This window comes from Amblyomma mixtum, chromosome 6, assembly GCF_055824585.1.
Source record: "Amblyomma mixtum isolate Tamu chromosome 6, ASM5582458v1, whole genome shotgun sequence".
In the NCBI taxonomy this organism is placed as follows: Eukaryota; Metazoa; Arthropoda; class Arachnida; order Ixodida; family Ixodidae; genus Amblyomma; species Amblyomma mixtum.
The window spans coordinates 107,492,680-107,517,873 of record NC_143017.1 but is presented as its reverse complement, the minus strand read 5'-3'; the positions used below and the strand labels follow the sequence as shown (position 1 = coordinate 107,517,873).

Genomic DNA, 25,194 nt, shown 5'->3' with positions numbered 1-25,194 from the left:
CGGCATTTTCACAAGATGCCTTTGACATAGTATATGAAAATGTCGTATACCATGTCGCTGGCACTCTTGTGAAGAGCTTTCTTGACCAGAGGACTACAGGTTGCACATGTGAAGGAACACTCCTTGCAGCAGACGGTGGCTCTCTCCATGGGCGCCATCAGTTCTTTGCACTACTCAAGGAGGATGGTGTTCCTGAGCACCTTTTCAGCTCAATTGCCACAACATCTGAGGAATGCCTAAATTATATAAAGGAATTGGATTCGGCCTTCAGAAAAGAAATTTTGTACTGTGCCCATTTATCCAATGTGTGCAGGACCCTTGTTGAAAGGATGCCAAGCCAGGAAACCATTTTCTGTTCACTAGGCTGCAGAATGAAATTTCTCAAATTATTCTGCCACACAAGGCTACATTGGCACCTTTCATTCGTAAACAGGAACACAATAACAAAAACAAAACAGAGTGCTCCTGCTAGAAAAAAGCGTAAATTAGCTGGCTAAATTAATGGTGCACTGAGTTAGGATTATTATATTTGTTTTTTTTTTTTGGTTTGGTATGGTTTATTGGGGTTTAACGTCCCAAAGCAACTCAGGCTATGAGAGATGCTGTAGTGGAGGGCTCCGTAAATTTCGACCGCCTGGTGCTCTTTAACGTGCACTGACATTGCACACTACACGGGCCTCTAGCAGTTCGCCTCCATCAAAATTCGACTGCCGTGGCCAGGAATGAACCCGTGTCTTTCGGGTCAGCAGCCAAGCACCAGGTTATTTAATGCTGCTTACTGAACATGCGCCCTCTCTTTAACTTCTTTTTTACTTTTTTAAATGTATACAAGTCTTTATGTGCCTGTTTATACACAGTCCTGCTCCGATTGCCCATATACTATGTCGACTGCTTTTGCTCCTGCTGCGTTACTTCCTTTAGAAAGTACAAGTTTGCTTTCTGGAGGGGTTGTGTGCCCTGTTAGTTTGAACATTGCTATGACCAGTGGTTTGCAATTTACTCAATAATGCCGGATGGCAACAGCTTACACAGGGTGCCGCGGAAAACCCGTGTGTTTCAGCTTCTTTCTCTTCCTGTGCGACAACCACGCAGTCACAGAGCCCCTTAAGGAATGCCAAAAATCAGTTTATAATAACTGGTTGTATGTTAAAAATAGTCTCTTGCAGCATGATTTGGGCAAAATTAAAATTGTGAAACACATCATACATAATGTCGAGGCACACGTAGACACAGGTGCCCACAAAAACCAAAGGTGCTGTGCATACCCAAGGGGTTTGTGGTATATTACTTGGCAACCCCTGGTCATGGCTTCCACTCGGTTGTGCAGCTGGAAAATTTACTGATGGCTAGAACCTACAGGCAGCAAAAACAGACTGGCTCAGGTGCTCGGCTCTGTACCAGTTAAGAGGGCTGTACGCATAAGATGCAAATTGGTTGACATATGTGCTCATGTCGAATAGAAGCGTGCTCAGACTATGCTGCACTGCTATTCACAGTTGATGTGCGTTTTTTTTTCATGAAGTTGTAACGTTTGAGGTTTCACTTCCTGAAGTAATACATGGGCTATGAGGGACGCAGTATCAGTGGCCTGCAGATTATATTAAACTATACAGCGTCCCTAATTTTGTGTGTTGATACTGTACAGTACACGGACCGCTTGCAATTTACCACTCAGTAATATATTAATTTGACACTGTGGTGGATGCAATATATTGTAACAAAGAGAAGAATTGCCGGTTTGTTTACACTCTGTGCGTTGTTTTCATTTCTCTAACGACCTATTTATATGCACGCATACTTTTGGTTGCCACCCAGTGTATCGTAACGGCAAACTGAATTAATGACCTCTCCGGCCATGGCCGCAATTGTTCGGTGGATTTTCAAAAAGTCTTCTCTGCACATGACTCTCGACCTGCCTTGGTTGCAACTTCCTACCCTTGGCATCAACAAAAAAACAAGTAACCGAAACAGGGAATGGCAGATGAGCTATGCCGTACAGCATGCCAGCCTGTAACTCATCTGCAAAAGTTAGCTAAACATGCCCAAGGTTAGCCGAGTCATACAGTGAGCTTTTCTTGGAGTCTTTATACTAAGCACTAGCACTGCAGCATATTATGTTGTCCCTAGCCCAATGCACTGTGATTGCTTCTGCACGAGTCAAAGGCTGAAACTTTTCGGTTCCTTTCTCTGTGTGTGTACATTCATAGCCACAGACTGATGCATTTCAATAGATGTCAGATGTTTTACTTGCCTGCTATTTACCTGACTCTCCTACAAAGTCATGTACAAACCTATATTCAGTCATGTAGCATTTGATTATGTATACTGTACCTACCTTGATACCTTTTTTTATTCTCTATATATTCTCTGCGCGCTCATGTCTTTTAAGTTTACATAATGGTTTTTTTTAATTTTGATTTTTAGGATGCCTGTCACTGACATTGCAATGCCACTGATGCCTGAAATTACTTTTTGAACACAGTTTGTCACTGCTGATGTTCTTTTAATAAATTGTTCTTTGTACAAAACCATTTACGCTTTTCGTTCTCGAGCGAGCGCAGCTGCTAAAAGCAGTCGCGCCGCTCGCCACCATGCACCATGCTACATCAACAGATACATCGAAATACAAAAGCGAGGGAACAGATTCGGTAAGTACTCAGGAAATCAAGCATGAATGCAGCGCGGGAGCAGTTAATCCCCAGTATTTACAAAGCTTGGATCGAGCTAGCGGCCGCCAGCACCAGGAACGCGCGAGCAACCGGTCGCAACCAGCCGCCTGATCGTGCGCCGCCATATTGGATTTCTGGATTGACTTGTTGGCTTGGATTGGCTTGGCTCGGGGAGTTTTGAGCAATTCATGCGTTTACCGCCTCTCCCAGGTGTCTCCACCATCGCCTTCCAAAAAAAACGTCCCCATTGGCTCTATGAGAGTGTCACTCCCTTGATGCCGCATCAGGCGCGCGAAAGTGAAGCCACTGGAAGTAAGTGGCCTTGTCCCGGAAGTCAGCCTTTGGCAGTGCATGAAATCGGACCTCGGCACGGTTTTTCAGTTCCAGTTTTGTTTTCCCACTTAGCATTTCGTCTTTTTACATGACAATGCCTACCTGTTGCGCCGTCAACTGAGCGAGGAGACCAGCGCAGTCTTCGGGAAAGACGTTTCAAAAATAAGGGCCCATTGCACCGCCATGGGACGACACTAGCAGACGACAGGACGTCGCTATACACGCAGCAAGTATGGAGCCTCGTCTACTCGGCTCGGTGTCGTCCCGTCGCCAACACTGCTCTTTACTGTGATGCACGTTCCCGCGCTCAAGCCCAAGTTATGCCATCAGTGGGGGATAAATTTAAGAAAGAATAGATGGAAACCTTCACCAGGCAGCTGACCTTGCAGCGACCATTTCACCGAATTATGTTTAGACAGAACCGGAGCGGGGGCTATCTGGTGAGGTGTCGATGGTGTTCGGTTGCTTCGCATTAGCGCCTCCAAAAGGTATGGTACTGCTTTTTAGACGGAGCGTGTCATATGTACTGTTTCGTATTGTAGCAAGTTAAGCCTAAATGGGCTTTTATTCGTGGTTGTTGATGCAGTTAACTTCTAACAGCGCTTCTCTTGCGCACTGCAGCATTCGTCTTTCTTGTCAGTCGTTCCTCTCGCGCTGTGTGCCTTTTCTTTGCTGCACGAAAATTCGGTCTTAAGATGGCCTAGCCTCATCGTCATTCCACTACTTTTCCTTCACGATCGGAAGACAAGAACCAGGCAAGAACATAGTGTTTAATGCACGTACCCCTTTGCCGAGGCAGGGTGAGACCTGCATGCCTGTTTTCTTCTGTTTCTCAGAAATTACAGGGTTCTGCACGCAATGCTCACATTTCTCGCGTTCAGCTTGCTTGTTCCTTTCATATAACTGCAGAAATTACACGATAACAACGCAAAAAACTGGGAACGAAAGGGCGAAAGACGCGACTTTTTGCATTGAAATACACAGCAGACACCCGACTTCCGGGACAAGCAGTCCAACTTCCGGTGGCTTCACTCGCGCTCATTTTTCCTTCCTCCATGCTCGCGCTCTATGCTCGCGCTCGTCTCGAAAAGCGGGAATGCGGCATCCAGCCACCTAGTGGAGATCAGTGCAATAAATCGGTAAAATTTGCAAAAAACACTTTATTATTATTATTATTATTATTATTATTATTATTATTATTATTATTATTATTATTATTATTATTATTATTATTATTATTATTATACGGTTAATCATGCTATTTTATTAGAAAAACTGTACCTTCTGGGTTTTCGAATTCTAAAGAATTTCTGATGCGGACGTTCACAAGTGGTCAGAATCAAATGGAGCACAGTGCAAAGCTCCCTGTAAAAGCGGGTGTACCACAGGGATCCATTCTATCTCCATTGCTCTTTAATATATTTACAAGTGATCTGAGCTCAGTAAGTGCTTGATTTTTCAGTGCGCGGACGACACAGTTCTGCACACGAAGCATATAAACTACGAGACGGCAGTGAATGTGTTGCAGGAAAACATTAATTAAGTGATGAAATGGTTTTCCAAGAATGGAATCTCGGTGAACATAAACAAAACCAAAATGATATGTTTCAGAAATCCTTTAAAGACGCTACTTACAGATAGACAAGTATTCTTGCATGACATGATTCCCTTCCCTGTTGCAGCTTATCTTGGCATGACCATTTGGCATATCTGTGTGCTAAGCTACGGAAGGTTACATGGTTACTCTTCAATATGAAGTCCCGATGTCAGTGAAAAAAACTATAATTCATGCACTCGCGTAGTGTTCTGAGATACTGCATTTGCGCCATGTCCTTCACGCTGGCATTGCCGTTTTGATAGCATACTAAAAACATGTTGAAGACCATTGTGTGCAATTTTCACATACCATCCGGCACGGACGTCTTGTTCCTAGGTCTTCCGTCATTTCTTTTTGTGCATACAGTCGCGTTTACCTGCATTTTTGGAATTCAGACTTTTTAATTATTAATACTCCTAAACGGAAGTTAAGGTAAACATTTCGTTATTATGTACCACGAAGTGTAACTAGACACGGGAAAGCAAGGCGCTGTGCTTATGTACCTGAAATCTTTAATGAATTACCGGATGAAATTTTTGCTTTCTATGCGTGACCAAGCCCTGTGTTGATCTCTGTATTCTTCTGTTAGAGTGAAGTTATGCTTAAAATATTCGTTAATTCATTTATTTTTATTTTTATTTTGACGTATACTCTAGGTTTAGAGTTGAATTTCTGAATACTTATGCCGAACCTGTGTTTTCCAATATATATATATTTTTTTGGTCTCGCTTGTGAGGAAGCGGCATACCATTACCGAAGCTAGGTGCCCTGTTTTGGTTTGGTTCTTGAGAAAAGGAAATGGCACAGATTTCGGTGAACCATGGAGGAAAGAAGGAAAATGCGGTGAATATATCGAAGCGCGTCGTAATGGAAGGGAGGAAGGTGGAAGTGAAAGAAGAAAGAGAGAAAGAGATGCCGTAATGGAGGGCTCCAGAATAATTTCGACCACCTGGGGATTCGCGCAATGACATCGCATAGCTCACGTGCGCCTTTGCGTTTCGCCGCCATCGAAACGCGACCGCCGTGGCCGAGTCTGAATCAATATCCTCCTTGGTTTAAACCCGGGTACTCCGGCGAAGTAGCCGAGCGCCCTAGCCATGGAACCGCGTCGGGTCCTCTCGTTTGCGACATGCCACTACGTTGATAACTTCTTTAAGCGAAATCAAAAAGAGTGCGATGAGGGGCTCTCTTTATTGTTCTTTAAGATAAGTCTGATGTTTAGCTGGGGTCTTACACAGCTATTTTGTTATCTATTTGCGATGAATGACAATTAGCACGCTTGATAAAAGGTCTCCAGCAGTAGTGTGGATTGTTGAGCCAGTTGATGACACGGAGTTCAAAGCGCTCGTGGCGTGTGCTGCTGCTCTCTCGCTGTTTCCTCGACGAAATTTTAGGAGGAAGCACCCTCATTATCAGATTACCGTTGCCCGAGTCTATCTATGATTGTCTGAGAAAGCCAAGGCGAGCCAAGGCGAGTCAATATAGGGGGCCAATACAAGCTGAAGCCAGCCGCAACTTTAGCCGTTCTGAGCGCAAGTAGCATTTAGAGAAAGAAGTTTGAGCTTCAGCGTTCGGTTTTGTCCCTTGCATAACGTTCTTTTGATTTATTCTCATCGGACTTGAGTGACGGCACGAGCGGGTACCTGGTGAAGTCTAAGCGCTCATGAAGTGAGGTACCATTGCTCCAGGTAGCCTAATACGGACGTGTTGTCATTGCACTTTCTGTTAGTGCGCCGATTTCAAATGATGACTGTCTCCTTAGTTAAAATTGACGCTGCGTGTTTTGTAGACAATAAGATGCCTTTTGTTTTTGTCCTTAACAAGCTCCTTCTTTGTTGATTTGACTTGCATTCGTTCTGCCTTTTGTTTTTGCTCTTAGCAAGCTCCTTCATTGTTGATTTGACTTGCATTCGTTCTGACCTAATGCTTGCATAAAAGCGAAGGTTCTGGGGAACGGCTCCCAACGGTTGACTTAACGTTAAGGCTTCTGGGCTCAGTGTGACTTATAGAATTTCTTTAATGCTAAACGCGTTTAAAAGACCAGTTTGAAATCAAAGCTGTGTGAACGCTAGTTGAAAGCGTCGCCTGCACGATATATTAGGGCCATTTTTTTTGCCGTGTATCATAATTTCTTGATACACTTGCTACACCAGTGTAGCCAGTGTAGGTAAAAAAAAAATGGCCCTATTATGTTGGCCCACCTCTTGTCGCTCTAATAGACCTTTTTTTTTTTTTCGCCTCAGACAAGTGCGCAAAGTGGCTGGATTTTGTTGCGGGCACCATGGCGGCCACAAGAGAGCGTCGTGCCAATGCTGGCAACAAGTTGGCCCAGCTGCTTAATGAGGAGGATGATGCCGATGACTTTTACAAGACGACCTACGGAGGCTTCGATGTAAGGTCTAAGTGGCTGCTGAGACCTTACGTCATGTGTGGTAGTACACAGACCATGTTTCCTTTTGCTAACTGCTTGTAACCGAAATTTTTGTCCTCTTCTGTCACCATTGATCTTTCGAGACCATGAACAAAGGATTCATGGCTTAAAATTTCAACTGGCTGCTGAATTTTGCCAGCAAATTAGTTTCACTCCTCGGCATTGTTACGTTAAGCACTACCTTAGTGTGCTTAAGTGTTTCCTAGGGGCATTATCTTTAGTGAAAAAATAGAGCCATTATTATTTTAGGAGCAAAGAATTAACGATTACTCGTCGGCTGCGTTGGCCTAAGACCCTTTGTTCAGATACACAGTTTATCTCTGATCACAGTGTTAGACACTGAAAGGTATAGATAATGTTTTTCTTTAAATTATGTTGTGTTGTTTCTGGAAGCATATCGTTGTTATCAAGTTATTGTTGCCTACGTCTGGGGCTGAGCTTCTTGCGAAGGAGTTTGGGCTAAACAGTGTCCTTGCTTGACTGTCTTCTTGATGCAGCCTGAACCCAAGATCTGTTGACTCCACCTGTTGACCCTGTTTGGGTAGTCGCTCCCGACATGTAGCTCAGAGAACAATTGCAAGTTTTTGACACCCTGTGCTGATATACGACAAGGAAATTGGCAGGGCATGTAATGATCAAATTTGTGTTCCGTTAGAGTTGCAGAGTCAGTACCAAGAGAAGGGAAATGGAGCTGACAGTGGAAAAGAACCAAATGGTGGGATGAGATTAGGCCATTTGTTGATATAGGATGGTCATCGCTGGCACAGGGCATGGCTAATTGGAGATAGAGGAAGAAGCCTTTGTCTCACAGTAGAATTATCTGCCATGATGACTATGGTAACACCATGGGTATGAAAGCAAGCATGAATTAATGATCTAGTGGAAGTGAAGAGGATGGAACAGACTTCAAAAGGACGTGTAATGCACAGAACACATTACCGGTAGTCTGTTACCGGCAGAGTAGGTGTTAGTGGAAGTGACATTTACCCAAGAGTGTTAGGAAGTCGTGTGGAGCGGTAAGATGACGAAATCTGCTGTGCCGCATCTGGCACAGGACAAGGTTGATGCAGGTCAGTGAGAGACTCCTTTGTCCAACAGTGGAGTTAATACGCCCGATGGGAGTGGTGAAAAGAAAGAACCAGTAGTGGATGTGGGGTGTTCTTTATCTTTCCAGCAGGTGCCAGTAGTAATTTCAACCAAATGGGAATGTTGCCCTCATCACTGCAAGCAGCTTGCCTACTGTGTTTAGTTTTAGTCTGGGATCAGCAATGTTAAAAAAAAAAAAAAATGAGTGTGTTGCCAACTTAGGGCAAGGACTCGCTTTTACACTGAGCATTAGAAGGGGCTGTCAGATGCCTTGTGACTAGTGCTGATTCCTGTCATTGGACACTGTGTGTGAGCTAAAAACAAGTGGAATTACCTGGTTTTGGTGCCTGATCATAATGTAACATTTCATCAGAGCTAAGAACTCTTGCTGAGCAGTTCAGACGGTTGAAATTGAGCGCAAGCTCTCGCATTGCAGGCATCTAACGGGCTGGCATATGATGTTGGGTTGATAGCACCATATCTGCCAAATGGCTTACTCTTGCGTTTAAGGTATTGCAATGGATAATACGGAAGGATGGTCAGGGAACCGCACACAGCCGCGGCTTTCTCTTCAAAGTTCTTGACAACATTCTCCGTTCCTGCTCCACTAAACATATGCTGACCACCGCCTAGCACCCCCCAACATTTGACCTCAAGCCCTACCTCTTGCCGTGCTCTGCATTGCCCTAATCTACACCAAGACTGTTTTTTTGGTGGTGGGCTATACAATGGATAATGCTTATGACAATGCTGTGAAGGAAGTGTTTTGTTCTACCCTGTGTGCTGTGCTTTGGTCGTCCTTGCATCTTCCTCGCCTTGTACTGCATAGCAATATTAATGCTGCAGCGCATAAGTAGCTACAATGGAAAGGTATTTGATTTCTAAATTGTTGCCTAAGAATCTCTCTACATTCAACCTTGTGACCAATCCTCAGTAGCTAGCAATATATATGTGCCTTCTGTGAACAACAGACAGCACTTATTTTGCAGCCTTTTGTCCACTTATTGATGATTTTGCAGTCTGCAGATATCTGAAGTTTAGGCTAAGCAATTCATGAAACATTTTTTGAGGATTTGAGAATTTTGCAACTCTTGTAAAGATCAAAGACCTCAGGCTGGTGAACACATTTTTTTTTTCTCTAGGCTGACTTGTGGCATTCCGCATGATCAACGTGACTAGTTTTGCACTTGTTCAAGCTGTAGTAGTAAGCAGGTTTTTAGCAGAACTGAACACTACCTCAAATTTTGGTGTGCATCACCGCAATAAGGAGGCTGTTGTGACGATAGGGATCAGCAATTTCAGCATAAAAGAAAAATGTTCGGACAAGCATTTAAAATTGTCCCTGCAGCTTTGCCTGTTAAATGAACTCCAAAAGGAAATTGAGCACCTGCTTTCAGTGGAATGCAAAGCCTTTTGGTGTTGGAATCAATCTTCACAACAGCTTGGTTTCGGTTGCTTGGAAACCTTTTGAGGGGCTTCTTCATGCCATGTCTGGTTGCTCTTGCATTCTCATATTGGGTGCATACTTTTAGCTGGGGTGTTTCAAGAACAGTGCACGCAAAATCCTATGTAAAAACTTTGTGAGATGCTTTGCTTTTCAGTAGTGTAGAAGTGGGTGTGCTGTTACTTTTTCCTGGCTTTTTACGATGTGTCATAATAGTTAGAGTGAAAGTGACCTTTGGGGTTCTAATGTGAAGACATAGTTGCAGCACACTTGTCTCGAATATTATGAGCATGTATACTTTAATGAGTTTTTTTCTTCTTCATGGTTTCGTTTTCACATCTGCGTTGTTGCTATTGTAGAGGCCCGTGTACTGTGCGATGTCAGTGTACATTAAAGAACCCCAGGTAGTCTAAATTTCCGGAGTCCTCCACTACGGCGTCTCTCATAGCCTTAGTCGCTTTGGGATGTTAAATCCCGTAAACCAACCAACCATACATGTCAGCCAACTTTGTATGTTTGGCCTATTACACATCATCATGTTTTCTGATAAAACGTCTCTGAGCGAAACCTTGGCCATACCACAAGATTGTTGTTCCTTTCAGGATGAAGAAGACGACAAAGCATATGAGACTGAGAACGATGAAAGTGATGTGGTAGACTCGGACTTTGACATCGATGAGCGGGATGAGCCGGTGTCTGATCATGATGACGAGGAAGAGGGTGGAAAGCGTCAACGACGGGTTGTTACGAAGGCGTATGTTGAGCCAGTCTCGGAGAAGAAGCGTAAGCGGACTGCAGAAAAAAAGGTAAGCTGTGAAGCCCGACCCACATGGAGCGATTTTCTCGCGAAAAACCTGCGAACGGCCGCTTGGCCGCCACCGGCCATTCGCCGCCGACCAAGCAGTGCTAGATACGTTCGCCTGGCGGTTAGCCGCTCACCGGAAGCGGCGAATGCGAGCTGTCAGCGCGGACCACTCAGGGCGCTCTGCTCCCGCATCTAGCTTCCGCCCGTTGGATCGGTCCAGACCGATTTCCGCCGCGCGGCGACAAACATGGCGGCGCCCTTCGAAGCCGGACCCCTCGCTTCGGACTGAATTCTCGTTGTTGCTGCCGTTTTCAGTGCGTTCATTGGCCGTAAATGGAGCACCAGTCTCTCGCTTTGTCTCACCTTGCCTATAAGAAAACGTATAAGTGATAAATTTGCTTTATTTTTTTATTTAGGGTGACAATTCTCCCACTTCTAGGCTTAAGAGAAGAGTTGGTTTGTTTACAGTAATGGTTCCTGTCCTAAGAACCAGATGGCGCCGCTATAAGCTGAGTTTATTTTTGTGTCTCTGCTAGCATATGTTGAACTAAAGGTGGGAGTGAGCCTGCGTTTAGCGTACGTAAGCATTCATACACTTATGGTACGTAGACAGCGTGAATTTATGTTCTTTTTTCAGTGTATCTGTGTACGCCGCAAGCGTCAACGTGGTGTAGAAAAGCGAGAAACAGCAGCGGTGCGGCGGCTCTCCTCGCCCAGGTGTCGACAGATGAGAACAGTGCTAGTTTTTGCGTCGAGCGAATCCGCTTTGCTCGCCGGATTTTTGGACAAGTGTGAACGCGCCTACAGTCTGATAAATAAAGGAAAAAATTGATGAAATTGAAACAAATCTAAATAATAATTTGTTTCCTCTGCCACCTTCTAATAAACAGTGGCTTTAAAGTAAGTTTAAAAATCTTTTTTTTTTTGTTGCAGCTGAGATTAAGGCCATGCCGTTGTTAGCAACACTGAAATCGAGACGGCTGTGGTCTGGCAGCGGTCACCTGTTTTTCACCGTATGTGGTGCTGCACGGCGACAGCGCGTCGGCGTTCCGCCGCGCCGCATGAAATTTGCAGCGTCTGTTCGCTCCATGTGGGTCGGCCTTTACAATATCACTTTAAGCAAACCAAGAGTTTTGTGTTTGTAAAATTATGTCGTTGCGGGAAAACTGAGGTGAAAAAGTAATAGTCCTCCTTTTCATTGACAGCAGCAGCAGAAGACAGAGAAGCCAGCAAAGAGGCGGCGCAGTCGAAGCCCTACTGAGAAGGAAGGCAGCTCGGGGCTGAGTGCGCCTCTGTCGATCGAGCGCAAGTCTGTGCGGAGGTCCACACAGGCCAAAAGCCAAGAGACTGAACGGAGGCGTCAGGCTCATGAGGAGCAGCGCAAACGACGCCACCCGCGAAAGTTGGTGCCCATTGATCTTGTTTCACACGATTACATGGGTTGGGGTGCATTTGTCGTAAACCGAAGCTTGGTGATATCCCTCAGGATAAAAACATGTGACCATAATACTGAAGGTGAAAGGTGAGAGACGCCGACCACTGTAGAAGAGTAAATGCCTGACATTTCGACTCCCACACGGGGAACCAAACATATCGATCCCTGACCAGATGGGCTGCCATCAAAAACTCGGTTTCACTTCACCAATATACTGTTCGCCGTAATAGGCCAAAATTTGCAGACTAATGGAGCAGTTCAAAAACGGACTGAGGTTAGTGTGCAGAGCTATCGAACCACAGATATTACTGCTGCTACTGTTGGAATGACAATTAGCTTAACTACCTATACAGTAAAACCTTGATAAATTTCGAATGTCAAATTTACTGGATACTTTGAAGTGGTGGTGTGTGTACACCCATCTGGTTAATTAAAAGATCTGGGATGCTATGTGGGAATGCTCAGTCCAGATTTCACCACAAACGCGATGAAGTGACGGCCCATCAGAGCCACTAGGCAATGTCACGCAGTGATGTTGACCAATGGTTGCAAGGTGAGGTGCCGCAGCCCCAGTACTCCCAGCATGACCGGTCAGTGATGCAGCTTGCGACCTGCTGAAATGCGTGCTTGCAGAGAAGACATGCCTCACAGCAACACAGCAGTTTCAGTGTCGCATGGTCTTGCCACTTCAGTGCAGCGTCCAGTGAAAGCAGTAGCATCAGAACACCCCAAACCCTAACAACATCAGTGCGTGTCTTACAGCACTAACACCCACAGCAGGTGATCTGTGAAAGTTTTTTTGTGTTGTATGCCATAGTTAGCAAGTTGGGTGATTAGCACCTATGATTACCTTTAAGAAATTGCAAAGATCGTCCTGTGAATGTAGCACATTCCTGCTTTTCTTTTTTCGCCTAGGGCCCACTTTTTTTTACTTTGCTCGATCGATTTGAAGGCCCGCTTAATTTGGATATTTTTCATGGTCCCATTGACGTCGAATTAATGATGCTTTACTGCACTGCTATGGGGTACGAGAATATTCAAAATTTTTGAAAGCAGATATATTTGCTGATATTCGCTTTGTTGAAGAATCTAATAGTGCTTGTTCAAGATTATTTGAAACGAATCAAATCCATTCTCAAGTTTTCGAATAATTGTGTATTGTAAAATTACCCGCCGTGGTGGCTCAGTGGTTAGAGTGCTCAGTTACTGAGCCGGAGGATCCAGGTTATATCTCAGGTAATATTTTGCACAAAGCTCAAATAAGGCATGCTGTTATTTTCTTCGACAAATTTTTAAAAATAGGGCCCACTCTGACACTACACAGCATGCTGCTGCAATCGGTTTGCATGGGACGCCAGGTCCAGCGTTGCAGCTCGGTTCATTCAAGTCGCGGTGTTCATAATGCTCACTCATGGACTCCAAGATTAGCAATGCGGGAGTGTTCAAGCAGGTTCAACAAACCTTGCTTCGATGCCCGTCTCGGAAGCCCTGGCTCAGACGTATAGTGCTCGCTGCTCTCATCCACTGAGATGTGATGCTAGATTACTGGCTGTCATCAGCAGCAAAAGGCAGTTTTCCAATACATGTAACATGGCCACCATGGGGTTAATATACTGACTTTGTGTTGCATATCCCCTAGTGGAGACGGTTTATGGAATTTTTGACAGCATTTTTTTTTATTTATTTATACCTCAATGGCCCGCAAGGGGCCATGAGGAGTGGGCTGACATATGTATTAAGTAATTAGTTCTTTGATTGATACCCTTAAGCGGTCAGGGGCGTTATGTAGTACAGTTTCCATTGGCAAGTTGTTCCACTTTCTGGCAGTCTGGCCAAAGAATGACTTGAGATGGGCCGAGGTGGATGCTCGAGGTAGATGCACGGCTTGCGGGTGGTTAATGCGGTGTGAGTGACAGTGGGCTGGGGTGATGACGCAAGTGCTCAGGGGTGAATAGTAGAATTTTTGATGAGGTTATCTAGTTTAGTTTAGTTTATCGGGTTTAACGTCCCAAAGCGACTAAGGCTATGAGAGACGCCGTAGTGGAGGGCTCCGGAAATTTCGACCACCTGGGGTTCTTTAACGTGCACTGACATCGCACAGTACACGGGCCTCTAGAATTTCTCTTCCAAAGAAATTCTAGCCGCCGCGGCCGGGATCGAACCCGCGTCTTTTGGGTCAGCAGCCGAGCACCATAACTGCTGAGCCACCGCGGCGGCTGATGAGGTTATCTTTCGGTGCAATTCAAGGCAAGGGTTATAGCTATAGTCCCTCAGGTTATAGCGCTGTACCAAAGCGCTGGTGCAAGCGCTTCACTGTTTCACACTATTACTTATCTGTACATATATTCTCACAAGTGGTGAATATTCATGGAAATATTCTGTTCATAATCGATTCGGTTTTTAACAACACTATTTGTATTCTATTCAGTGTTGAAAAATGCTAAGGACACCCTTAATTATTTTGTCTAACAAAGCAGCGTGAATGATGAAATTAGCTCATTCCATAATATTCTGTTTGAAATTCAAAGGAAGAACTGGGCTTGGGCTGCAAGTATGATGTTCACAACAGCTAACTGGTGGTCTGTAAATGTGACAGAAGAAATACCAAAATAAGAGAAGCATAGTAGGAGGTGGAACTGAATTGGACAGGTGCATTTTAGATGCATTTAACTTGGGTCTTTAGCAGCATGCAAAAATGAAAAAGAGAATGAGGGCTTGAGAGGTTGAAAATGTCACTTACTTTTTCTGTAGAAAATTCTCTGTGGAGTCTCTCTCCTGTGATGCTATTAGCAGCTTGCCCCACCTAGAGATTAGGCAACTATGTTTTTTAACCCCGGGTGGTCGAAATTTCCGGAGCCCTCCACTACGGCGTCAACCTTAAACCCCATAAAACTAAACTAAACTAAACTTTTTTACTTTGCTGTGCACAGTACGGATTAGAATCCTTGGCTGCATTTTGTTGTTTAGTGCCTTTCGAAACTAAACGGACTTCTGAACATATATGACAGAAATTAAGCTTAAGTGTCAAATTTTTTCAGATTTCTAAGTTTTCCAAGAGAAATAGTGTGTAGCAAAGAATCCTAGCTTGAACAGGTTTGTCCTTGAAGGATGTTTCCTTTATATGTGTAAATTTTGGTGTGCTCTTAACGTCATTATCATTCTTCAGCCTGATGAATGCTTCAGAAGTTTGCACGCTCTGCGATGCCAGCGCATGTTCAAGAAACCCACGTGGCCAAAATAATCTGGAGCCCTCCACTCTGGTGTCCCTCATAGCCCATGTGCCAGTTTTGGACTTTAAACCTCAAAATTAACTACTATATATGCGTTTCTTTTTTTTCTCGTGTGGGGCGGCTTTATTTTTTTCCATTCACTATGCTTCTCGCGTACAAAACAAGCAAGAGGAGCTGTAATTGCCAGCTGTAGTAACAGCATCAGTTTGATACATAAAATATTAGTATCATTCTCTTATCAAAGGCCAGAAGAAAAAACTGATTTTCACTTGACCTGCCTGGCTGCCAAATTTCATGCAGAAATTATCTGACTGAAGGCCTGATGTAGTCATTTTGCCAAGGTTCACAGCTCTTCGAGATTGTTCAAGACATGGGCTATATCAGCACAGTTTGAACTAATGCTCATAATACGTTACACTGTCTGGAACATATTGCATCTCTTAGTTTCACAGTGAACAGGTTAATTTGAATGTTTTTTTTTTTGGGTAGAAGCAGCAGTAATGGCCTTTAGTTTGATGCAGCGATAACATAACCTTCATGTCGTCTGCAAAGTTTATAAGCAACTTTTGAGCTTGAACTAGAGCTCCTGTAGGAGAATTTTCTGGGTATAATCATAAAAGAACCTCTCCGAGCACGGATTGTGGGCAGGGAAATTCCTTGGTGTGAGATTTGTAGTTAGATTTTTTCTAGATTAAATTGGTTTTGGTTGGTTTGGATATTAGTGCTTTCTAAAACTGCATAAAAAAAAAGATTATAAGCTACTTCTACTCTTATGCTGGTGAGAGGCTCTTGTGGCTTTATCTTATGTATGCTTGGGGTCTTGGAGAAGTTTTCTGTGCAGTTCCTGTTTGTTTGTGAATTCAAGCAAGACATTGCATCACATTCTGTTATTGGTAAAACTATATAAGTATCTCAGATAATGCAGTTTTGTGACACTGCCTGCTGGAGCAACAGTTGACAAGGGCATGTGGTTTGTTTCTTGAAATTTAGGTCCGGAGCAGAACACTCGTGGCATCCAACTCAGGAGGAGCTGCTTGAAGAGGCAAAGATAACCGAGCAGGAGAACTTGCGTTCTTTGGAATCCTACCAAAAGCTTGAGTTGGAGAAGAAGAAAGCCAAGATAGTTAAGAATGTGCATCGAGGTCCCATGATCCGCTACCATTCCATCTCCATGCCATTGATCGAAGAAGTTGATGCTGAGGGCCCTGCCACGCCCACAGCACGCTGCTCCCGCAACTTCATCACCTTTCCGGATGATTCCACTCTCAAGGAATATTTTCCTGGTGGCCGGCCCAAGCCAGCAAACCGCAGCGTATGCCCCATCACACGTCTGCCAGCCCGCTATTTTGATCCTGTGACCCTGATTCCTTATGCCAATCTGCAAGCTTTCAGAGTCCTTCGGGAGGCTTACTATGCACAGCTGGAACAGAAAGGGGACACTCGGCAACCAGAAGTGGCCGCTTGGGTGGAGTGGCGGAGGCGCAATCGAGCTCAGAGAGCACTTGCTAATGCCAACAAAGCCGCTGCATCGTGAATACAATACTGGCAGAGGTGCTGTGAATGTGGGTTTGTAAACATGAAAGTCCAAACATGTTTGGATAGAGACTGGAATCAGCCTTTAATTTTTTTTTTAAGCTTTGCTTGACTCATCATCTCCACGCAGTGTATATATGTCGGGATTAGGAGACCATGTTTAGGTAAGCACCTCAAGACATCTGTGAACAATAAATATATGTTCTTCTGCCACAAATTCTTTTTTTTTTTCATGAACTCCATAAAAGGCCTTGAGACAGAAAGCTTTTGTTGTGTGCGCTCTGTTTGCAGTGGTGTGCTCGGTACATATACACCTGGTAGATAGCTTATAACTGAATTTCCTCCTCTCTGTAGTTTAACTGCTGCACAGTGGCTGTGACTCACAATCAGGCTTGAGATTATGTGAGGCATTTAAAATCTGCAATATAATTGCTGCTTTATCACTTCAGTTGACTCCAACTCCTGTACTAGTCTGCCCCTGCAGCCTGAATGTAACCAAGAGAGGAAGCAGCTTTTATATTGCAGTCCTTGTGTGCTTCGCATTAGTTCAACCCTACCCAGCCGCTGCGGTGTCTCGGTGCTTATGGCGCTCGGCTGCTGGCCCGAAAGATGCGGGTTCGATCCCGGCTGCGGTGGTCGCATTTCGATGAAGGTGAAATGTTAGAGGCCCATGTACTTTGTGACGTCAGTGCAAGTTGAAGAACCTTAACGTGCTCGAAATTTCTGGAGCCCTTCACTACGACGTCGCTCATAGCCTCAGTTGCTTTGGGGCGTTAAACCTCCATAAACCAAACCAGTCCAACTCTACTTTTGACATAAGCACAATTTGGCCTTTGAAACTGAAACTACTGTGGAGCAGTTCAAATGTAAGTTATTTACTGGATGAGAGTGAACTCTGTGTCGTTGTCTGTGTTTACTAACGTCTTCAGAACGTTCTAAAAAGAAAGCACACAATGAATTTTTGTGCCTCAACCCATTTATTGCCCTCTGTAATCATTCGTACGGCATCTTACCAGGAGTAAAAAATATCGATGTGCAACGAAGGTGGAGAAATTAGGTTATTTTGTTGCTGTTTCTCGGAATTCATTCCTCCTCAGCCTCAGTTTGCGCCTTCCGTGACGGCGCCCCACCTCTCGCCGCGGTGGCTCAGTGGCTATGGTGCTCAGCTGCTGACCCAAAAGACGCGGGTTCGATCCCGGCCGCGGCGGCTGGAATTTCTTTGGAGGAGAAATTCTAAAGGCCCGTGTACTGTGCGATGTCAGTGCACGTTAAAGAACCCCAGGTGGTCGAAATTTCCGGAGCCCTTCACTACGGCGTGTCTCATAGCCTGAGTCGCTTTGGGACGTTAAACCCCATAAACCAAACCAAACCTAATTGTGACTCAGCTCATGGGCACAGCATGCCATAGCCAGAACGCTTCTCGCATATTTACAACAGTGGCAGTGTGGGGCACTTTCTTAGAGTAACACAGCGACGTTCTGTGTAGCCGAAAACTCGCGCATTCATCTGCTGACCCAATAGATCATTATACAGTAAAAGCTCGTTAATTCAATCTTCAAGGGACCAGAAAAAGGGTCCAATTATCTGAAAGCTCGAGTTATCATATGACCCCGAAAAAACTGTCAAGAACTGCTTGCATCATGGTAAATTTATTTGGTAAAAAAATTGGTAATGGATTCCTGCTTTAGAGATAAAAATGGCATTGCATTTACTATTTTTCACGTGCCCATATGCTTCATTGCATGCGTACTGTCTGGATCGTCGAAGCAGGACTGGTTCATAGTCATTTGTAAGAGTCTCCTCTGCACTGAACGCGATGGAGCTTCATCGCTACTGTATCACACCTCTCACAAGCGGTGCCTTCGCATGTCGGGAGGCTTCGCCGCACGAAATGCGAACAGCACCTGACAAGCACATAGTTTCAACTACTCGCTGGGGGTATGAAACCGTGTGAATGGAAAGCCAAGGGAATGCTCAGCGGCACCGAAGCCTTGTGCCGATAGCGGATTTCTAAAAAAAACGGGTTAAACCCAATCTCTACCTGAAAGTGCGCTTTCAAGAAAGTGTAATTTTCCAGTACACCAAGCTGAACATGCCGCACTAAAACTTGCGATCGTCTTGTACTTATTTTGGAGAGAGAACTGTTTTGGCTTTACCTCTCTTAGTGCATAACACGCCACGACCGAACACCAATTGGAAATGCCCAAACTACACTCCAGCCAGGACTGGGCACTCGGGACAACTCCAGGGAATATTCGACCAAGCTTGCGCATAGCCTGCCTATTTCCTCGAACCACAACACCACGAGACATAATTGTGCAGAGCGGATGACAGCACAGAATGAATTTTTTTTGCAGAGTACCTACTTCCAGTCATGCACACCGCAGCACATGCAGCTTTGTCGCCTGGCTTATGAGGCAATTAGTGGATTCACAAGAAGCGTGCAGGAACTACATCAGGGGCAGGCTAGGGCATTAGGATTATGAAGCACATCAAGGAAGCTGAAAGGCCAGCAAAGCTCGTATGGACACCAACACATCAGTCTGCAGAGGGCAACGAAGGCGCACACGCCGCAGCCCGACCACTCCTACCCGGGCACCACGACACACGGACGAGCACTACTACTAAGACACGCTGACCACGTATTCAAAAATCTTACATAGTCTAGGCAGGAGGAAATACGCGCCACCGGATAAAGAACTAGACACTGAACAGGAGGTAACACTGAGAAGAATAAAAAATTGGCTGTGGCTTAGCTAAGGTTAAGCCTGGATATCTCGAAGCGAAAAGCTCTCGCTGCTTTTCAGCCAACTCCCAAGCTACCACTTCTGGATCGGTGTTTCTGCGCCGTCCGACTGTTGCTTCTTCTTCCATGGCGTGTGTCTGCGCCCATGGGCGTCCGGAGGGGGGGGCAAGGGGGGGCGGCTGCACCCCCCTGGAAAATCACTCACTCGAACCGTGAGTGATGGCCGCACACCAGGGGCCGTGGTGCGCTCAGCCAAAAGGGTAAAAGCAGCCCCGCTTCCACGCTTTGGGTCACATCTGCGAAATGCCGCGTCCGGGCGGGCGTCGTTCCGCCGTTTTCAAACCACGCCATCGTTAGCTCTACTAAAAGGCGACCTGTTGCAGACATACAGCGGCACCGGCGAGCATGTGTTTGAGCCTTCTTACGATCGGTGTCTGTTTCTTTGATCTCTAGAGAGATAGCGGCACGGAGGCAGACAGTGCACAGAGCATCTTGTTTTCGCCTTCGTCGCTCGCTATAATCAGGATACGTTCGTACGCCGGCCACCGATTAATTCTTCAGGAGGGAAGGACAAATCAGCCGTATCCACCCCCGCTTTGTCGGGCTGCTCAGGGTCAAGCGGGCGGTGGGTTGGCGCCGCAGCCGCCGCTCGCTGTCTCCTCCGATCCACGGGAGAGCGCAGTTCGGTAGAAGCGCCGCTTTCAGAATCTTCGGCAAAGGGGATTAGCTGCTTTTGTTCACGGCGACGCAGTCTCCAGAGGCGCCCCCACACCAGCGTTTCTTGCGTCTTCTCCGAAAACCAGCGCCTTTGGTCAACGCAGCCCGATGGCGCCTGCCTGGCTCGCCTGTAACCTCTGGCTGGGTCTCAAATCACAACAGCGCCCATGTACTGTGCGTGTCAGTGCACGGTAAAGAGACTGTTAAGGTCCTAGTACATGGGCCTGGAAAGACTACTTCCCGACGTGTGTCATCGGGAAGCAAGATGCGGTGTCAGGATCGAAGAACGCAGGTCTGGGAGAAATTACCACCAAACGTGGGTCGTCGTTAAGCAAGATACGGCGAAGGCTAAGCAGCGGCGGAGGCAGCTGGCACACATATGTCTCCTGGGTGGCTGAGAGTACCTGCTTTCTACTCGGCGACCGTTGCCCCAAGCCTGCCGTCATGGACCACACAGGGGACCCAGGTGACAGCTGATTCCATTCACCGAGCCCTTCCCGGTCGGAGTACAGAACCATAAATAAGGGGTTGAAGTTTTAGCAAAAACAGACCGCCTTTCCGAAGTCTCTTCAAGTGTCGCCGCCGCCGCCGCGGGGAGACCGACGTTATCTTCACTAATTGCTGCGAGCGTGCACAGGGACAAAGGGCTTGCTCTTTGGCGTGCCAAGCACCGCGACGAGCTGGCGGGCATCATTTTGAACATCTGCAAGGACAAAGGACCACTTTCCGGCCTTTTCCTGACCTCTTTTTTCCGGCCTCGAGCGGCGGATGCCATCTGAGGAACAACAGATGTCGGTGACCCGCGGGACTTTCAGCTGGCCAGAAACCACCACCTACCGCAGTCAACGCCTCGACGGCGGCCTTCTTTCCTTCGGAATCAGCACGTGACAGGGGCGTGACCCTAGGTGCGGTGTTGTGTTTGTGCGCAGAGGTGAAAGTTATAGGCCCCTCCCAATCCGGCGTGGGCGTCCTCAACCTAGGGAATTTGGGGACGAAGAAGGGTATAAAAGTCGACAACGAATGCGGCAGAATAGTCTCCCACTTCGGTCTCTCACTCAGGTCTCTCACTTCTCTTACGCTTGTAAATATGTGAATAAACCTTCCGTACACTTTCCTCCTAAATGGAGTTCGCCATCTTCCTTTGGAGCCGGGACCTGCTGCCCTGAACGACCCTCCACAACTCGCTGGGCCCCTCCGTCCACAACAAGACCCAGACCCAGGTGGTCGACATTATCCGGAACTCTGTACTACTCCGTCCCTCATAGCCTGATGCGTTTTGGGGCTCTGAACCCCATAAAAACACAACAACAAATTTTCCGACCGGAGTGGCGAGTGTTCCTTCCCCTCGGAAGTCGCGCGGCGTTCCTTTCACCCCCCAAAGTGCGCATTCGGGGATATTGCGGCAAGTAAGCCCTTGCACGTGTGCGCGCCTCTGTGTTTGTGCTTCGGTGTTTTTAGTGGCCGGTTGTCAACGAAGGTCAGAACAACCAAGACAGCGGACGAGAAAACGACGAGCGGCGAGCAGTGTGTGTGCGGTTGCTCGACTGTGCGGATGCGCGAGCAAGATGGAGCGAGGTGTATGAAGGGGCGAGCGTGCATTTATCTTGTAAAGAAGTTTTTGTTGTATATATAGTTGTCTTTTGTTTTCAACGTACGCGTTCAACCGTTTTTCCATTCAATGTGTATGATGAGTATGCACCGAGAGCGTGTAGTGAAGCACAGAAATGAATTTATCACCCGTGTAATTACACAATTCGCCCAGAAAAATCCGAGGCGTCTACAGTTGCTGTTCAAGGAAGACTGACTGAGTGACTGTAGTTGCGTGTTTGTGAACATATTGTGCTGTGTGCTGGTCATCAATCCGGGTGAGTCGAGAACCCGTATGCAGCAAGAAGCACTCTTCTCCACGAAGTGATAGTATCTTTTTGTATTTTTTATTAATTTTAATTGTTTTTTCGTTGATAAACTTTAATGTATCTCTCCTAGCCGCGCTTTAATTTGCTGTTTGTAATTTTTCTTACATGTGCGTATTTTACTTATTTTTTTATTTATATATAAATAAATAAATTTACTCCGCAAATTGTGCTTTTTTGCTACGAATATACCCCCCCCCCCCTCCGGCGCCAACAACCAATGGGGCCCCCCCCTGCAAAAAATTCTGCGGACGCCCTTGTCTGCGCCTGTTCTATGGGCCAGCGCGCCTTGTATACCTCTCCTTTCAAATGCGCACGGCTGCGGCGAAAGGTCAAACGGTGGCGAGGAGGAGAAGCGGCGGCGCACCTGCACAGTAGCGCGCGGCGGCGGCAGAAGGTCAGGCGACGGAGTCGGCGCGCGGCGGCAGCGGCCACCTGCGCTCCGCGTGACGTCACTCGGTTGCGCGCAAGCGCAGCATAGCTGTGGCAAAGTGTGGCTCACGCGAAGCGCGGTGTTGACGAGCCTAGTGAAGCTTTTCGCTTCAAAACAAACATACTCGAGCCCAAAAAAAGTTCACGCAATCTACCAGAAGAATGCGCACACTGTGGCATATGGAGGCGAAGACAGCACAGGAAATAGAATTAAAAAAATGGAGGGGACACTTAAGGATATGACGCAATAGCGTTGAAGAATTAATGCCTATATATGCGGAATTGGTCATTCTCAATTTTACATTCATATGTCCTTGGGAGTTTTCATACCACTCCTTGAGCATTGAGGATGAATTGAAGTCGGCCTCTATCGACAGAGTATCGCATTCTATCGCCAGAGGCGCTACGTTCACTGAAAACACAACTTTAATGAACTAGAGAAGGCCAGGAAATGAAATGCAGGTGTCGCCATCTTCGGCCGATTTTGCAAGTGACCTCCAGTGCGTCCAGTCTTTGATTCGCGGATCCGTGAGGCTGGGCTAAACGGGTGATCACGGAGTCATTTTCAGTGTAGATGTCACGAATTTGAATCTATCGGCGAAAAAAGTTTTTCATCCAATTTTCTCACCAACTAATGTGTCTCGCTGCAATAGACATATCAACATACCTAAAGAAAGCCTTTTTACCAAAAACAAAACTTGGATGGAGTTTTCCTTAAACCTCGACTCGCATCTTGTCTGCACTCGAGTCCCTTATCAAATCGACGGATGCCAACGAAGAAGAGGAGGAAGGAAGAATCGTCTTGTGGTACCGACAGAACTATGTCGCGCACTGAAGACAAACCCCATGACAAACCCTCTTCCCGGGTCTCTTCGTACTCCGAGGCGGGCCGAGAAGAATCCGACGAGTTGCTCTCGACATCTGTCTCGCCAGCTGCCAGTGACTTGGTTTCTAACAATGAGTCTCAGCCGGAGCGAGATGCATCGGAGACTTCACTCTGCGGCTCAGAACGCCCATTGAGCCAGCGAGGCGAGCCGTCCGTTCCGACGGCTCGAACTGCCAGCGAGCGGAGGCCTGCGCGCCGAGAAGGACGCAACCCTTGGAACTGGGCTCCGAACTTCGGGCCGGTAGCCGAAGGTCCTGGCTGCGGCAGTTCCTTCGGCACCATCTATATCGCCGTGAGTGTAGTTGTGGGCACTTGCCTTATCGTGCTCGGATCGTTGTCCCTGCTGGATTTCTATCGCGACAGCAGTATGTTCGCTAACTTGGACGTGACTTCCGAGCACTCTGTCATCGCGAATTCCGTTAACCTCAGGCACAGCTCAGCGGTTGCGAACTGGACGACGCGTTACATTACCAAGCGCAGCCGCGTGTCAAAAAGCGCCCATCGCACAGCTGGCAGACATCGCCTGCAGACGCTGAAGTGGAGGACGTTCTGCTTGGTCAATGTTTCGTCGTGGTCATTCGGGTCCGCAGAGCGGGCGAAGGACTCGGTGCTGAGCGACCTAGAGGAGTACTGCGTGATTTTCGCCTTCTGTGACAGCGGTCCTGGGACCATTTCGCACAAGCAAGGTTCTCCGCGCATTCTTCAGGAGGGCCGGGGTGCAGGCCAGCTTGCTGGGCCTGACGGCGAAGAGAACACGCTGAGCATGCTGGTCGGGCTGCGCGTCGGAGAGGCTGCCTTCCAGGCAGTCGTCGACGCCCGCCGCGGTTCCCGAGAGCGATTCGTCCGCAACGCTTTGCGTCTCATGGAGAACAATGGATACGACGGCATCCGCTTGTGGTGGCACGGAGCGGCAACTTGTAGCCAAGACGACCTCATCGAAGCCGCGAAGGATATTAGCGACGCCCTCGGCAAGAGACGCTATAGTTTCGGCTTCTTCCTTCCCTACGAGCCCTCGCCAAGCAGCAGCTACCTGATGAGGCTGTCGAGGCTGCGGAGGGCGCTGCGCGGCGCTCCCTACAGCCTCCTGCTTTACCCCACGTTTCCCGCGTTCAGGAACCGAACCTCCTGGCCGTCTCCGACCGACATGGCCATCCCGTGGAAGGCGGCCCGGGGTGACCTCACCTTCTGCCACGTGCTGCCGCAGCAGCCAGTGTGGGTGGCGCTGGGCGAGAAGTGCGACGTGAGCAGATCGCAGCGCATCTCGCGACTGGTGTCTCCGACCACGGCCGCCCTGTTCGAGCCCTGCCGTCTTCTCGGTGAAGACTCGTGGCATCGGACGACGCGCCGTTTTCACAGCTACGCATGCAGGAACAGCACTGGCGTTCTCTACCAGACGGCTGTTCAGGCTGACGCCTTCCGGCACGAGTTCCTGGCGGAGACGAAGATGCCGTGCGTCGGATCTATTGGAGAGGCCATATCGGACGTTGACTGCGACGACAGTGCTGACGATGGTGCACGCTGACATCGCGGTGGTCGATTTTTAGGTTCCATGTTGTTCTTCCGTCTTTTTCTTTCTTTCCTTCTGCCTTCTTTTTTTGTGCGCGCGCAGCCGCTTTCGACTGCATGTCCGGTTTTATCCGTTCAGTTATATGTGAGAGGACAGCTGGGACTTTATGGACAACGACATGTAGTACTCTCCATACTTCACAGTGAGTGCGTCTTTCCTAGCAATGCCTCTGGGAGAGACATGTGTTTCTGCTCGCTGTCCTTTGTGTGTTTTTTAGCTCTAGTAATATGTCGCAGTCAGTGAATCAAAAGCACCAACTAGCCCGACTTTATTCTTTAACCAGTCGTCTGACATCATGTATGTTTTCCGCTGCTAGGACGTTTCCACAGAAATTCCCCATAGTAAATAAGATAGAATAATATAATGTCTC

General features: G+C 47.0%; 1 protein-coding gene across 6 annotated transcripts in view; it reads left to right on the top strand.

Moving 5' to 3' along the window:
- The window catches only part of YL-1 (Vacuolar protein sorting-associated protein YL-1), a 102,846-nt gene extending 86,066 nt beyond the window's left edge, over nucleotides 1–16,780 (top strand). Inside the window, exons 1-5 of one of the 6 annotated variants that reach the window (XM_089548695.1) lie at nucleotides 3,403–3,490; nucleotides 6,843–6,991; nucleotides 10,163–10,366; nucleotides 11,574–11,767; nucleotides 16,021–16,780. In XM_089548695.1, the coding sequence (XP_089404821.1) occupies nucleotides 3,454–3,490; nucleotides 6,843–6,991; nucleotides 10,163–10,366; nucleotides 11,574–11,767; nucleotides 16,021–16,564 (1,128 nt within the window). In that variant the 5' untranslated portion in view covers nucleotides 3,403–3,453 and the 3' untranslated portion in view covers nucleotides 16,565–16,780. Of the gene's footprint in view, nucleotides 1–3,402; nucleotides 3,491–6,108; nucleotides 6,288–6,842; nucleotides 6,992–10,162; nucleotides 10,367–11,570; nucleotides 11,768–16,020 lie in introns of those variants that run through there. The other 5 variants (XM_089548694.1, XM_089548697.1, XM_089548696.1 and 2 more) reach the window with 5 other exon arrangements.
- The last annotated feature ends 8,414 nt before the right edge of the window (nucleotides 16,781–25,194 follow it).